A 16570-nucleotide genomic window follows, 5' to 3' on the forward strand; every position below is an offset into this window, starting at 1 on the left:
GGGAATTCAAAGAGAAAATACCATTTAGTCCCGGTCTTTAAGAAGCTTATGCTGAGTGGAAGAGACAGATAGTATTGCTCACTGAGTAAATTAGTGTGACAGGATATGCAAGGTGCATTTGGACCACAGGGGAAGGCGAGGCGATCAAAGGAACCTGGCAGAGGAGATGAGTCAGGGCCACCTGCTGATTAGAGTGGAGGCTGGGGATCCAGTCATTCTGGTTTTGAATCCCTTTTCTGCAGTTTTGAATCCCTGTATGATTTGGAGTAAACTAAATCACCTCCCTAAACTGTATTTTGAGACAGGAAAGAGTATATAGGAAGACATGGTGAGCAAAGACAATACTGTGGGAATAAAATAGTTGTATTTACTTTTAAGATTATATTGAAATTAAAATAATAATACATGTAAAACATGTCAGGACTCAAAAGTAAGAGTCCCTATTTTTAATTCCACACTGTTAACCCCTGTATAATTCCTTTTTGAAACATCTTGGTTCTTTTTGTATCTTTTCTTTCTCTCTTCTTTGTCCCTGATTTCTTTTCTGTCTCTTGTTGTCTTACTAGAGGACATCCCTCAGAGTTTAGTTGTCAGTTCTCTAATCTTTCGCGTTGAAGAATTAGATGTTCTTCTGGCTTCCTCTGTCAGTGTTACACAAATGATTTTAAATTTACCAGTTACCCTGACCTCTCCCCTAGGTTTCTCTTCTTAATTGGATCTATTGTTCTCCTAAAATTTCTACTTGATATATTGGTCTCCAAATTGTATCCATGATCCCTTGGACTGTAGCCCACCTGGTCCCTCTGTCTGTGGGATTTCCCAGGCAAGAATACTGGAGTGGTCACCATTTCCTTCTCTAGGGGATCTTCCCGACCCAGAGATCATGTGTCCTCCTTGACACGTGGATTCTTTACCACTGAGCTATGCTAAGTCACTTCAGTCGTTTCCAACTCTGTGTGACCCCATAGACGGCAGCCCACCAGGCTCCCCCGTCCCTGGGATTCTCCAGGCAAGAACACTGGAGTGGGCTGCCATTTCCATCTCCAGTGCATGAAAGTGAAAAGTGAAAGTGAAGTCGCTCAGTCCTGTCCAACTCTTAGCGACCCCATGGATTGCAGCCTAACAGGCTCCTCCGTCCATGGGATTTTCCAAGCAAGAGTACTGGAGTGGGGTGCCATTGCCTTCTCCGACCACTGAGGTACCTGGAACTATTCCATAATTCTGCTTCATTTGATTTCAACAGCAACAACAACAAAAAAAAAATAGAAGGGAAGTGATCTAGATTTGTCAGATTTTTACTTTGCCAAGCATTGGTATTTAAGAAAACAATCAAATTCACCATGTACTCCATTTTGTATGTAAAGGGCATTTTAACATAACTGTTTTAAAAGACCATAATCTTACGATTTTAAAATAATGTAGTGAATACTTTATTATGTTTTGCTTTAGACTGCCAAAAACTTCTGTATAGTTAAACACTACTTTGGAGTAAGCATATTATAATCTTGATATTGATCTGCCTAAAATTTGATTTTGATTATGTTTGTCAGTGCTTAAAATGGCCTGCTGCTAAGTCACGTCAGTCGTGTCTGACTCTGTGCGACCCCATAGACGGCGGCCCACCAGGCTCCCCCATCCCTGAGATTCTCCAGGCAAGCATACTGGAATGGGTTGCCATTTCCTTCTCCAGTGCATGAAAGTGAAAAGTGAAAGTGAAGTTGCCCAGTCCTGTCCAACTCTTCCGTGACCCCATGGACTGCAGCCTACCAGGCTCCTCCATCCATGGGATTTCCCAGGCAAAAGTACTGGAGTGGGTTACCACTGCCTTAAAAAAGTCCTAATTTGTTAGGTCTTTACAGTTTGACCCCAGCTCTTTTTTCAAGTCTTTTTCTGTTATCAACTTAAGAAAAAAAAATCCAAACAGCAGGTGATGTTTGTAGTTTGGATCTGATCCAGGTTCCTATCTGACCCTGCCATTAGCTTTGTGGTCTTGGACAAGTTACTGTCATGAGAAGAAGCAATAGTCCTGGAGCTGCTCTGGTGCAATCAGCTAGGCTTTGGAGTTTCTGGGCGAGCCTGGCACTTGACAGCCAGGTCTTCAGGGTATTCTGTTGAACATAAATGGTTTCACTGAACATGAGCTTTAGACAAGACCATTCTGTCAACATGATGGATCAAGGTAAGAATAAGATCATGTAATCATCAATGCTTGCCCAAGTCACAAAGAATCCAGCATCTCTCTCCCCAGTCTACTGGGAATGATTGTTGCTGTTTTGCCAGGCGCAGCTTTAGCCACCCGCTACTCTGCCTCCTTGTAGAGAAGATTTGTTGGTATACCCAATCATCAAACTGTCCTCGCTTTCTGATAACCCTCAAGCCAGAGTGAACCCCTGCTTCTTTGGACTCTCCCCAAAATCACTTAGTCAGATCCCAAGCCCTAAATAAATCGCTTCGAGTATTCTCTCCCTGGGATGCCCCACAGTTTCCCATGATACACATTCCTAATAAACTAGTCCAGCCATTGGTATGTTCCTGGTGTATGTGTGGAAGGCATTGACCATAACTACCTGGAACCTTATTTTTTCTCATTTGTGAACCAGGAGTAATAATAGGATTTTTTTTTTTTTTTGGACAGAATTTTGAAGATTAGACAAAAAACTTAAAGCACCTAGCAGAGTCCTGGTAATTAGTAAAACTCAACAGAAGCTTGTTTTAGCAAAGTAGTCTGATCAGTCATGGGCCCCTGAGCAGGGCTTATAAGTACCTTGCTTTCACCCTTTCTCACCTATGGAGTCCTCTGTTCTCATCCTTCAATACACAGGTCACATACCTTCTTTCCTATGAAACCTTTGCACCTCTTAATGATCTCTTCTGTCTCTGCACTTCAGGTACGTATCATTCTTACCACTTGACTATTTATCGTTTTCTATCCTATGGCATCTTTTAACTTACCCTTTACTTAATTCTTAATTTTTTATGTACTTATGCCTTGTTTGTTCAATCTTTTTTTTTTTTTTTAAGAATGGGGGCTCTGTTTTGAAACCAGCCAATGATTTTTATCAAGACTGATTTCTTCATTATTTGTTACAGTATCTTGTACTCAGAAAATGTTTAAATGTGATTAAAAGTATAACAAAAGGAAGAAAATATATCATTTGTCACCTCCCCTTAAATATGGTGATATTATGAAATTTACCTATGCCATATCCTTAGTTTAAAGCTTTTTATATCTTCTTTCCTAGACAGCATGGTAGTGGGTGAAGAAAAGATGTCTGTACGAAAACGGCTATCGAAGTCCAGTAACCATGCTGAGGAAGAGGAAGAAGGCCAGAGAGACTGTGCAGAGGAGTCCCAAGAGGCGCCTAGTAATGGTGAGGCTTTTACTTTTTCTGAGGTGAATTAATGAAATCGAGAGCAAATTCAGTGTTCCTGAACAAGGATTACCATCTCTTTAGCTCTTAACTCCCCACTCCAGTACCCTTGCCTAGAAAATCCCATGGACGGAGGAGCTTGGTAAGCTGCAGTCCATGGGGTTGCTAAGAGTTGGACACAACTGAGCTATGTCACTTTCACTTTTCACTTTCATGCTTTGGAGGAGGAAATGGCAGCCCACTCCAGTGTTCTTGCCTGGAGAATCCCAGGGACGGGGGAGCCTGGTGGGCAGCCGTCTATGGGGTCGCACAGAGTCGGACACGACTGAAGCGACTTAGCAGCAGCAGCAGCAGCTCTTAACTGGCTGTGGTGTGAGGCATGCGGGATCTTAGTTCCCCAACTAGGGATCAAACCTGCATCTCCTGCAGTGGAAGCTTGGAACCTTAACCACTGGACCACTGGGAAAGTCCCTCTTAAGCTCTTAAAAATGGGTATGCTGGCAGGCACTGTAAAGTATAGAGGAGAGAAAGAAATTAAGAGAAAAGAAAGGAACGCTTCGGTTTCGTTACCAGTCAGAGCCGCTTTTGATACTGCTTGTGACAGTGGGGTGTGAATGGCTGCACCTCTCATAATAGAGGTGAGCTTTACTCATGAAAGTGGAGTTCGCAGTGTATGGTTTAGTTTTATTTGCTAACAAAGAAACTAAAAAATAAGCCTTTTTAAAGTGATTCATTGAACATTTTGTGGGTATCTACTATGTTTTAGACATCATTCATTCATCTTATTCATTTCTTCAACTGCCTAATTCCTATCCGTATTTACTGGTGTTCTGCTAAGTGGTCCAGCTCCAGCAGTGATCGGTACAGATGTGTTTGCCCTTGTGAAGCTCCAAGTTAAGTGCATGAGAACCCCTCTCTCCACTTTAACATAATTAGATTATTAGAAATAAGTGCTACTAATTACTCTTTTAACAGCTGACATTAGCATAATGAGCATAATTAGCAGGGTACATAACCTAGGTAAAAATCTTGGGGGAGAGACAGATGAGGGAATTGTGTTAGTTCTCATGTCCAGGTTTGCTTAACATGAATACAAAGAAGACTGACACAGTACTTGTTTGTTAAGGTCAAGGTTTATGCTTAAGACTGATAGACTGGTAAACACAACTTCACTTGTCATCTATTGCATCAGGCTATTTATTTTTGCTGTGACATTTGTATAGGTTTGATTTCAGTGAGGATTTGAAATTTGAAGCTTGTTTGGTTAACAGATAGGTGTGGAACTTTTTGAGATAGGTTATCTTTGGCATCCTAAGACTTCTTTCATAAAGAAAAGCTTTTGCTTTTCCTGTTCAAATTTAATTGTAAATTAAATGCAGCCACTGGATCAAGAATATAAATGTTGTTGCTTAAGTTCGCATAATGAAGTTTATTGATTGTTGGACTCTTAATTGGCTATTTATGAAATACTTATATTCGCACATGAGCTAGTTTTAGTGTGGTTTTAAAATGTGAAAATTGTGCAAAATGGTGAGCCAACATTGGTTAGAAACCTTCCCCTTCCATGATTTAGGGACTGGGTGCTAATTCACATTATTTTTATTGAAACTTGCTGCTATCGGATGATTTTCTCTCTGTGTCTCTGTCTTTTTTTTTTTTAAATAACGTATTTAAACATGTATCGGATGATTTTCTCTCTGTGTCTCTCTCTTTTTTTTTTTTTTAAATAACGTATTTAAACATGTATAACTTCTACATGTTTTCAGCACTCCTTATTGTCTTAGTTCATTAAGTTTTAATTTAGTGCAGATAACGAAAATTGAATTATTTAGCCTGAAACAAGAAGTCTGAGCTTCTCCTTGTTTTAATGTAAGTAATGCTGATCTGAAAATAGTGTTTCTCCATTTACTTTAACATTGAATCACTTTTGGGGAGTAAGCAGCTGCTGCTGCTAAGTTGCTTCAGTCGTATCCGACTCTGTGCGACCCCATAGACGGAAGCCCACCAGGTTCCCCCGTCCCTGGGATTCTCCAGGCAAGAACACTGGAGTGGGTTGCCATTTCCTTCTCCAATGCATGAAAGTGAAAAGTGAAAGGGAAATTGCTCAGTTGTGTCCGACTCTTAGCAACCCCATGGACTACAGCCTACTAGGCTCCTCCATCCATGGGATTTTCCAGGCAAGAGTACTGGAGTGGGGTGCCATTGCCTTCTCCGGGGGAGTAAGCAGACGGGTAAAATGTGACTTGTGAATAGTGAGGGCTTAAAGGACACCATGCCATGCCTGTCATTGTGGCCTGCCAGCTGGGTATTTGCATTTGCAGGGGCATTTGCATCACCTGGAGCCTAGAAATCCCTGTCGCACACTTAATTGAATAAAAATTTCACTTTAGTAAGATTGCCAGGTGATTCCTATGCAGGTTAAAGTCTGAGAGACAGCTCTTAAGAGTAGCAGTTCTCAATTGGGATGTGTATTAGTCAGAGTTCTCCAGAGAAGCAGAACCAATAGGATACATACACAAACACTTAGAGTTATTACGAGAGACTGGCTCAGATGGAGGCTGTGATACCCAGAAGGAGGGTCGCTGGATTCTATGGTAGCTCTATTTTAATATTGAGAGGAACTGGCATACTGCTTCCCCTGGCAGCTGCCCATTTTACATTTCCAGCAGTGGCACTCAAGGGTTCGGTTTCATCACATCCACCTGTGCTTACTTTCTCTTGTTTTGTTTTTGGTTGGTTTGTCTGTGCTGGGTCTTCGTCGCTGCAAGGGCTTTTCTCCAGTTGCGGCCAGCAGGGGCTGCTCTCTAGGTGCTGTGTCTGGGCTTCTTGTGGTGGCTTCCGTTGTTGTGGAACATGGGCTCTGGGATGCACAGGCATTGTATTTGCAGCTCTCGGGCTCTAGAGCACAGACTCAATAGCTGTGGCACACGGCTTAGTTGCTCCGTGGCACGTGGGATCTTCCGGACCAGGGATCAAACTCCTGTCTTCTGCACTGGCAGGCAGATTTTTTACCACTGAGTCCCCAGTAGAGCCCTGGTTTGTCTTTTTAGTAGGAGCCATTCTAATAAGTATAGGATGATACCTCACTGTCATGTAGTAGTGTTGAGCACTTTTTTATATATCTGTTGGCCATGTGTAGATCTTCCTTGGAGAACTATCTATTCATATCCTTTGGCCATTAAAAAATGTTTTTTGTTTAATTTATTTTTTTTTGGCTACACTGGGAGTTCATTGCTGCGTGTGAGTTTTGTCTAGTTGCAGCGAGCGGGGACTCCTCTTTAATTGCGGTGCACGGCCTCTCATCGCGGTGGGTTCTCTTGTTGCAGCTTTAGAGCCCGCGGGCTTGGTAGTTGTGGCACACAGGTGCCGCATGGCATGTGGAGCCTTCCGACCTACACTGCATTATGTTTTAAAAAAGACAGGGCACATGCATTAATTAAAAGCCTTTCTTACTGGGACTTTCCTGGTTGTCCAGTGCTGGAGACATCTCCTTCCAGTGCAGTGGTGCTTGTTTTATCCCTGGTCAGGGAGCTAGGATCCCACATGCCTGTCGGCCAGAAGCAGTATTGTAACAAATTCAATAAAGACTTTAAAAATGGTCCACATCAAAGAAAAAAGGAATCTTAAAAAAACTTAAAAAAAAAAAGCTAACCATTATCTGTTTTTCTCAAGTTTTCTTCTTCCAGTAGTAACATGAAAGATCACTGATCACAGAGCACCATAACAAATACAGTAGTGGAAAATTTGAAATACTGCAAGATTGCCAGAATATGACAGAGGCATGAAGTGATGCTGTTGGAAAAAATAGTGTTGATATCTTTGTTCAGTGTACAGTTGCTGCAACCCTTCAATCTATAAAAACCAAACCAAACCTGCGATACCTGCAAAGCACAGTAAAATGAAGTATATTTGTATTTGGGTCTTCTTTAATATCTTTCAACAATGTTTTATAGTTTTCAGTTGTAAGTTTTACGCTTTTAAGTTATTTCTGAATATTTTGTTCCTTTTGCTGCTATTGTAAGTGGAATTTTCTTAATTTCATTTTCCAATCATTTGTTGCTAATGTAAAAATGAAGCTTGTTTTTGTATATTGATACTGTATCCTTCAACCTTATTGAACTCATTTACTAGCTGAGAGTTTGTCTTGTATGCTTTATGCTATTTTCTATATACAAGATCATGCCATCTGGACGAAAGAGTTAGTTTTATTTCTTAGTTTTCAATCTACGTGCCTTTTGTTTTATTTTCTTACCTAAATGCACTTGCTAGAATTTCCAGTAAAATGCTGAATAGACTTGGCAAGAGTGCACATTGGGCATTCCTGGGTGGTTTCTGATCTTCAGGAGAAAGCTTTTAGTTTTTTCAATACTTAACATTAGCTGTTGGTTCCTGCAGGTACCGTTTATCAGGTTGAGAACATTGTCTATCTTTCTGTTAATTTATAGATAATACCTATTTTTCACTGCCTTTTATTTTGCTACATTGTTCATTTGATAGCTGATTAATGAGTAAAGGTAATATGATGATAACTAGGGCTTCCAAGGTGGCTCATTGGTAAAGAATCTTCCTGCCAATGCAGGAAATGCAGGTTCAGTCCTTGGGTCTGGAAGATCCCCTGGAGGAGGAGATGGCAGCCCACTCCAGTATTCTTGCCTGGAAAATTCTATGGACAGAGGAGCCTGGCAGGCTACAGTCCATGGAGTTGCAGAGTTGGACATGACTCAGTGACTTGAGCATACATCATAATAACTACTAATAGTTTATCATATACCAGGCACTATTTTAAGTGTTTAACAAATATTAACTTGGTTAGTAGACTTCTAGTTTTATTTGATTTTAGGGTTCTTTGCAATACATACATAAATGTTTGAACAGAGAGAACAACCTGCCTTATGTAAAAATTGAGAGTCTCTTGGCAAAAATAGATGAAAAAAAGTGAACATCATTGTTATTGTGTAATTTGGCACCTTCATTCAGTTTATGCATCTAATCATAAAACTGACTGGTCTAGGTAGAGCTTTAATCAACTAAGTAGATTGAGAACACATTTTTTCCCCTTAGGGTAAAACCAAAACATGTTTGTTTTAGAAAGTGCAGATAAACAGAAGTTCATGTGTCTATGATTTTTTCCTTGGCTGTATTCCTAGAAATCGTTTTTATTTATTTTGGCTGAACTGGCCCCGTCAGGCAGCACGCAGGGTCCTAGTTCCCTGACCAGGGATTGAACCTATGCCCTCTGCAGTGAAAGCACCAAGTCTTAAGCACTGCACTGCCAGAGAAGCCTCTAGAAATTGTTTTTAGGTCAGTGGGAATAAATGCTTGTAAGATTTTTGGGCTGAGTATTGCCAAATCACCCTCCGGAAATATTGCACTCCCAGTAGCAATATGAGAGTGCTTATTTTATTTCTTCAGCCTTTCTTCAGTCATGGATGTTATGTAACCTTTTGAATAAACTCGATGGCATTTGAGAGATGACAGATTCCACTTGACTTGAAAAAAGGCTTTGTACAATGAGGCATAATTACCAGCAGCAATAAAGTTATTGAATATTAATTAGTACTTTTTATAGCTTTTAAGGTCAAAAGAGTGAGTTAACAGTCCTATGTTAAAGGAATTAAATAAATACAGTGACTAAATGGTATAGGAGACCACCTGCAGTGGGAGTAGGGGGAACATTGCTTTAAAATGAAGGGGAGTATCTCACAGAGGAAGTAGAATTTCACTTTGATCTTTGAGGAGGAGACTGGGAAGGGGCTTTTAAGAAAGCCAGGTAGAAAGGAATGGGTTTCAAAGGCATAGACTTAAGACTGTACAGTGTTGTGTGTGTGGTGTTTTGTTCGCTTTTGGAGAGGATTGTGGGGTGAGAAGGTAGTTCAGAGATGGATTTGTGCTGTTTTTATTTTTCTTTTACGGACAAGAGGACAAAATTGGAAAGGCAGAAGGAAATCAGCGGATAGGGTTTGGAGTCTTAACTATATATGCAGTCATTGACTGCTTACTGGGTTGGTTCGGTTAGTGAATAGGTTGTTCAATAAAGAAAGTTCTTGGTGAAAATGAAAAATATGTCTTATTTTTACTTAAAACTGAACAAATTTCTTGGCCAACCCAGTACCTATATGGATGACTTACAGCCGTCAGACATACTTAGATTTTTTTTCCTTAGGCAAAACCAAGGAGAGCAGCTGTTGAAGCCTTCTTTCACTAAGTTCAGGAAGGTATTCGTTTATCTTCTTGCTGATGGTGCTGGCAGCTCTTCTGTCGAAGATCCCAAAGTAGATTTAGGAACTCCCTGCTTTGTGATACACCAGCTGGGAGTTTCTTAATCTATGACAAACCTTCTAACATTTCTATTAAAAGTTACCTCTCGTGATTTTAAAATAAGATTATATGATATTGTAAAAGTTTAATGGTAATAGGACCAATTCCTCTCATTGTGTATGTGGGCAACCCATACAGTTGATACAGGTGTGGTGACAAAAAATAAACCAAAGTTAGCTCTGGTTGAGTAGTGTAGTTCAGGGTTATTTCAGTTATAGGTTAGAAATCTGTTTATAGCTTAAAAATTATAGACCAGGTGAGATTGGTATGTCCATTTATTGCCTTTGCAGCTTACTGATAATATACCTTTAAGATTTCAGTCTTTTGTCCTCATGATAGATTGGGGCTGTTTCCTCTTCAGTTGTCCTTGTTGAAGAAGTAAAAACAGTTTGATTTAATTAAGAAACAAATGGCTGAACTGTGATTATTAATTTTAAAATTTTAAATAATGTATGTTCTTTTTAAAAAAAATCAAATATTGTAGAAGGTTATAAAGTAATAATTCTTCCCTTAAGTAATCTTGTTTTGCTTTTCTGTTTTTTCCTACTTGTGGAATCATATTTGGGATCTTTTCTACAATTTGCTTTTTCTAAACTTTTAAATTCAATATATGTACGTGAACTTGTCTTAAAAGTATCTGTGTAGCACTTCTGTTGCACAGTGAAAATTGCTCAGTCCAACTTTTTGCAGCCCCATGGACTGTGGCCTGCCAGGCTCCTCTGTCCATGGAATTCTCCAGGCAAGAGTACTGGAATGGGTTGCTATTCCTTTCTCCAGGGCATCTTCCTGACCAGAGATCAAACTGGGTCTCCTGCATTGCTGTTAGGTGCTTTACTGTCTGAGCTACGAAAGAACCCTGTTGCATAAATGCTTAGTAATTTGACTTGTCCCCTTTGGGTAGACATCTGGGTTGCTTGCACGAATTTAGATTATAAAAAGTACTGCAGAGAACATCCTTGAAACCATGTCCTTGCTTACTTGTACTTGTAGGATACATTCTTTAAAGTGAAATTGCAGGATCAAAGAGTTTTTTCTTTTAAAATTTAGATATTACTGTCTTTCTTAAAAATGTTATACCAGTTTATCCTGCCATCTATATTGTTTCCCTGTACTCTTGTTAATATGTCTGCTAATCTTTTTTTAAGCTTGCTAATTTGAAGGGTGGAAAATAGTGTCATATATAGCATAAATTTGTTCTTATGACTTATGAGGCAGAAAACTTTTTCCATATATGTACTATATTTTTCTTCAAAAGCCCTGTCCATTATTGTTTGCCCATTTTTGTTCCCTATCAGATGGCTGTTATTTTTCTTTTGTTTTTGTGAAGAGTTCTTTCTATGTTAAGGAAGTTCCTCCCTTTGACTATCATGCACTATGAGTATTTTTCACTGTTTATCTTTTGACTTTGCTGATAGTGTGCATGTGTAGTTTTTATGTGATCACACAGCTCTTGTATTGCTTTTAGATGTCTTATCATGCTTAGAAATCATCCAGGATTATGAAAAAGGAAAATGGATGATTTTTTTTTTTACCTTTATGGGTTTTTTTAAGATTCAAATGTTTGATCCATCTGGAATTTATTTTTAATAATAAGTGAGCTGGGATCTAATTTACAGTTTTTTGAAATGGCTACCCAATTGTTTCAACATTACTTATTAAATCTCCTTTTCTGTATAATACTTATCACCCTCATTTCTAGTTCAGATTCCATTTCTCTGCAGTAGTGTAGATGTGACTAGTAGAGAATTTTGAAAGGTTTTTTGAGGTCAGTGGAGCAGTAGAGGATTTAGATGGATTATACTTTTTTTTTTTAATCTCCCCTTTTGCTTCTAAGATTGATAAATGATTGATTCTTTCAAGGACTACTCCTAAACCCATCCGTCCTATGGACATAGAGATGGCTTTCCCATGATGGTTTTAGATTATATATATCTATGTGGAGAGCAAGGTAAAGTTGGGATGAAGGTTTCTGTGATACAGTCAATGAGAATTTTTAGAAAATAACCAGGATTTTAAAATGAGTTTGAACTTCTCTAGGAAGTAAAAACTTGCTAGTCAGTGCCTACGCATTAGCTAATTCTGTACTTTACCACAAAGATACAAAGAAACACTAGCTCAAAGAAGTGAAACTTGAAACATGGTTATTAGTCACTACCTTGTAGTCCTTAGTCATCTTTAAGAATTTAGTGACTGTAAGTAGCACTTGATTTTTTAAATTGTAACTAATGAATTTTTAAAAACCTTTACTTTGTTTTAAGCTATAGCCCATCAACAATGTTGTGGTAGTTTCAGGTGAACAGGGAAGGGATTCAGCCGTGTGTGTGTGCGTGTGTGTGTGTGTGTGTATGTATGTGTGTGTGTATGTATGTGTATATATATATGTATCCATTCTCGCCCAAGCATTCCTCCCATCCATGCTGCCACATAACATTGAGCCGAGTTCCCAGTGCCATACAGTAGGTCCTTGTTGGTTATCCATTCTGAGTATAGCAGTGTGTACGTGTCCATTCCAAACTCCCGATCTGTCCCTTCCCCTGATTGAAATTTCCCCCCGCAACCGAAAGTTTGTGAGCCTGTTTCTGTTTTGTAAGTAAGTTCATCTGTATCACATTTTAGATTCTACATACAAGTGATATCATAGGATATTTATCTTTCTGACTTAGTATGATAAGCTTTAGGTCCAGTCATGTTGCTGCAAATGGAATAATTTCATTCTTTTTTATGACTGATCAATATTTTTTTTTCCTGATCTCTATGGCTAGAGATCAGAAGATGGGTTTTACTTCAGGCTCATTTTTTTTTTTTTTTTAATTTTATTTTATTTAACTTTACAATATTGTATTGGTTTTGCCATATATCAAAATGAATCTGTCACAGGTATACATGTGTTCCCCATCCTGAACCCTCCTCCCTCCTCCCTCGCCCAGGCTCATTTATTTACTGGTCATGGGACTGTGGGCAAGATGGTTGGTGTCTTTGAATCTGATTTCTTTGTTTTGAAAATAGAAATGACACCAACTGTCCTTTATTTATTTTTGGCTGTGCTGGGTCTTTGCTGCTACACGGGCTTTTCTCTAGTTGCGGTGAGCAGGGCCTGCTCTCCAGTTGCCATGCGTGGGCCTCTGTATACAGTGGCTTCTCTTGTTGCAGCTTCTGGGCTCCGGAGCACAGGCTCAGCAGCCATGGCGCATGGGCTCAGGTGCGCCTCTTCATGTGGAATCTTCCCAGATCAGAGATCAAACCATGTCTCCTGCATTGGCAGATGGATTCTTTACCACTGAGCCACCAGGGAAGCCCCTAGCTATCTTTTTATCTCACTGGGTTATTATAAAGAATATATGTGATGAGGTATGATCAATATTTTATAAATATTGAAATTTTGCAGCAAGTTTTTATTTTTTTGGCCCTACCACGTGACGTGCAGGATATCCATTCCCCAAGCAGGGGTTGAACCCAGGCCTTGTCAGTGAAAGTCCAGAATCCTAACCACTAGGCCTCCAGGGAACTCCTTGCAGCAAGTTTAACAAGGATGAGGATTTGGAAATTGGGAGACCATAGTGACTCCAGAAAAGGAGGAGTTACAGAAACAGGTTGCGGATGAATTACTAGTGAGAAAGGGAAGATAGAAAGTATAAATCACTTTTCTAGGACATTTATTAAAAAGAAAAGAATAGCATGGGTCACAAAAGATGAGGTTCGTTGGAAAGAGCTGCCATTTGTTTCCAAAGGGCATTGTTTCCAAAATTTCAGTTATTTTTAATTTTGCCATTATCTCTGTACTCTATTTACTATTATAAAGATCACTGAAAAGTCCTCCTCCTAAGCAATAAATTCTGTGAAGTCATAGGCTTGTTTCAGTTACATATTTGTTTCTAAAATGATAAGTAAACATGTACTACTGGACAAAAATTCACAGATTTGATTTTGAGTACCACTGATGACATCCATATAATTTCAGCAAAATTTTAAAGACTACATTGTCTTTGAGTGTAATGTGGGTGCTAAAAACTACTCAATGTGTTGAATGACTTGAACAGTTTCTCAAAAGACATAAAAAGGATCAAGGCAATAGTTTAAAGGGTTAGTCTTGAAAAAGAGATGGGGTACCCCTTTCTCTGACACAGGAGTAGTGGAGAAGAGGATTAAAGATAGTGAACATTAAAATACAAGATATTTTAGGAGTTGGTACCTAAAATGATCAATTGAAGGTAAGGTTGCCTGGTAAGCTTGGGACTTGAAAAAGGTGGAAAATGTTTGGATATATGCTTGTGATGAATGTTACAGAAATTCATCAAGAGGCAAAGACAGATACTACATTTTTTATTGCAGGCCTGGTTAAGACTTGACAGCATCAGTTTATATAGTGGGCCTATTTTCTATATTATTTCTGCAAGGTGTGGCAATTCAGAATCAGAAAAAGCAGATAGGCAATATCTGGGATTGGGATATGGCTTGGCAGGTTCAGGAAATTGGTGGTGGTGATGAGGGAAGGATGGAAATAATGACAGAGGGTTAGTAACTCTTGGCTGGGTAAGAAAACTGGGAAAGCAAAAGAATAATTTCCATGAGAAGAAAATCTGTTTCCTTATGTTTCTTTTTAGAGCAATGAAATCTTTTCTAGAAACTGTCCAACAGACTTCTCATGTCTCATTGGCCAGAACTAGGTTATAAATTAGGCTGTCTTCCCTTTGCCTCTTTATTCTTTTCTACCCTACTTAGAGTCCATAGCGTCAGCCTCCCAGGGCACAATCAATCCAATGGCTCCCGTGCCCTCTTGTTTCTGGTAGGGTTTGGTCATGGTTGGGTTGGACAGCCCTGATAGGAGATCCAAGGGCAGAGAGTAAGGAGTGTTTTTGTAATATCAGTTTCCTTTGGGCTGGGTAACCATCACTTCTATTCAGTTCTTTCCAAAGTGTTCTCTTTGGCTTTCCTTGGCTTTTCAGGGTAGTAACAGTTTTTGGTTGTGTGTTACTAGCCCTAAAATCTATACCATCTTTTGTTGTTTTTCTTAAATTTGTTGACACATTTATAAAAAAGTTCCTTCTAAACTCTTCTCAGTAACTATAAGTGGGTCATCTCTAACTGAGTACTCATGCCCATTCTTGAATCAGTCTCTGGCAAGGGGAATGAGACACATACCCTTGTAAGGGAAGCACCAGCCTTGTTCACCATAGTCCCATGAGATTATAAAAAGAAACTGGGCATGTATGTCAGCCAGACTTAGAGTAAATTTAGCCATCTAGAACAGAAGTTGTCATACACAACCACTTTCATTCATTTATGCCTGTAGTGCTTCTGGACCATATGGCCCCCAAAACCTAAAGTTCTCTCTGACCCATTACAGAAAAAAAATTGCTGATCCCTGATCGAGGACTATACTGTTCAGTATGGTGTGGCTGAACACTTGAACTGTTGCTAGTCTGAACTGATTTAATATTATAGTTGTAAAATACATACCACATTTCAAAGACTCACTTGCATCTGTTCTTCCTTTTTCATGTGGCTCCTAGGAAATTTTAAAGTACATATGTGGTTCACATTTATATATCTGTTGGACAGCTTTGATCTAGACAGTAACTGGTAACCTAGAAAGTAAGGAATTAAAAGCTGCCCTTTAGCAAAAGCCTCTATTAAGTACAGTAGGGCTTCCTAGGTGGTACTAGTGATAAAGAACCCACCTGCCAATGCAGGAGACGTAAGTACAGTATTGTAAAGCTGAGAGGGCTTGGCACCTAGAGGCATTTGACTCGCGGTCAAGTCCCAGAAGACCCAAGTCCTTACAAGTCTTCATGCTGTTTGCATTGCCTGAGATAATCTTTCCGAGTACCTGTTCACTGTGATTTTTCCTTATCATTTGAGACTCAAATATCAAATATTGACTTCCTCTGCAAAAGCTCACTCCACCCTCACGATTCCACAGCCCTTCTGTGTATTGTAATTATCTGTGTTTGCATATTTCTACTGAGATCCTAAAGGAGGGGGCAGTTGAAATACATGCCTAATACCCTGTATGTATTGTGTTCTCAGAGGATTTTTACATCGTGAGTAAATATATAATTGAATGAACAAATGAGTTACTAATTTAATAAGTTTGGTTATTTGTCTTTTCCTTCTGGGTAACACTGGCAATAAATTTGGCCTAGTAGTATAAGTATAGGATTTTACAGGAGTCAGATTTGGTGAACAGTCGTGAAGAAGCAACCCAGGTAGAAAGCATAACTTTCTGGAGCTGTTTAGTGTAGGCCCCATTGCTCTCATTTACATTTTAATATCAATAAAAGTATTATAATAGCACGGTACAGTAAATAATCTTTTATTTAACATAAAGATTATGTATAGTACGGTCTTTTTCTCTTTTTAAAAGGTGCTAATTTTAGGAAGGTCTTCATCAAAGCTGGTTCAGATTAGATTTTTGATACCTCAGGAAGTGCGTTTTTAAATATTCAGTTCAATGTTGTAGATTCTACAAGTGTGAGGTAGTAGTAATGAAGATAAATGTCGCAAGCCTGACTTCTTAGAAATCAGTAGGTTAGGGGAAAAAAAATCAAGAGTAGTGTTCTTTAAGGATTTATCTTTGGGTCTACTAGTAGGTATTAACAGTTAATGATCAGTTTACAGTGATATTAATGATTTAGACAGATATTTCAGACACTGCAAGGCACTCAGTCCTTGTTTATCACTACTCTGAGTCAACATTTTAGAAATTTAGAAGCCTTGAGTTTACTCAGGTGGTTGGTTGTCTATATATAGATCCTTAAATCATTGGATATTCGCTTTTATGGCATTATTCTTTTGATTTTTATGACATTTAAGTTTTGGTGGATAGCAGGAAAGTAATTTTCTTCTGAATGTTATATGAGGTTAATTTTAAGGTGAAAGAA

General features: G+C 39.0%; 1 protein-coding gene across 3 annotated transcripts in view; it reads left to right on the forward strand.

Annotated features, from left to right (window-relative positions):
• Positions 1-16570, forward strand: part of SOAT1 (sterol O-acyltransferase 1) — a 62438-nt gene that overhangs the window by 9195 nt on the left and 36673 nt on the right. Inside the window, exon 2 of one of the 3 annotated variants that reach the window (XM_055582806.1) lies at positions 3243-3371. The exons of 1 other annotated variant lie outside the window; for it this stretch is intronic. In XM_055582806.1, coding sequence (XP_055438781.1) covers positions 3248-3371 — 124 coding nt within the window. In that variant the 5' untranslated portion in view covers positions 3243-3247. The remainder of the gene's footprint in view (positions 1-3242; positions 3372-16570) is intronic. One more of the 3 variants, XM_055582807.1, reaches the window with a different exon arrangement.

The sequence above is a fragment of the Bubalus kerabau genome, chromosome 5 (assembly GCF_029407905.1).
Source record: "Bubalus kerabau isolate K-KA32 ecotype Philippines breed swamp buffalo chromosome 5, PCC_UOA_SB_1v2, whole genome shotgun sequence".
NCBI lineage: Eukaryota > Metazoa > Chordata > Mammalia > Artiodactyla > Bovidae > Bubalus > Bubalus kerabau.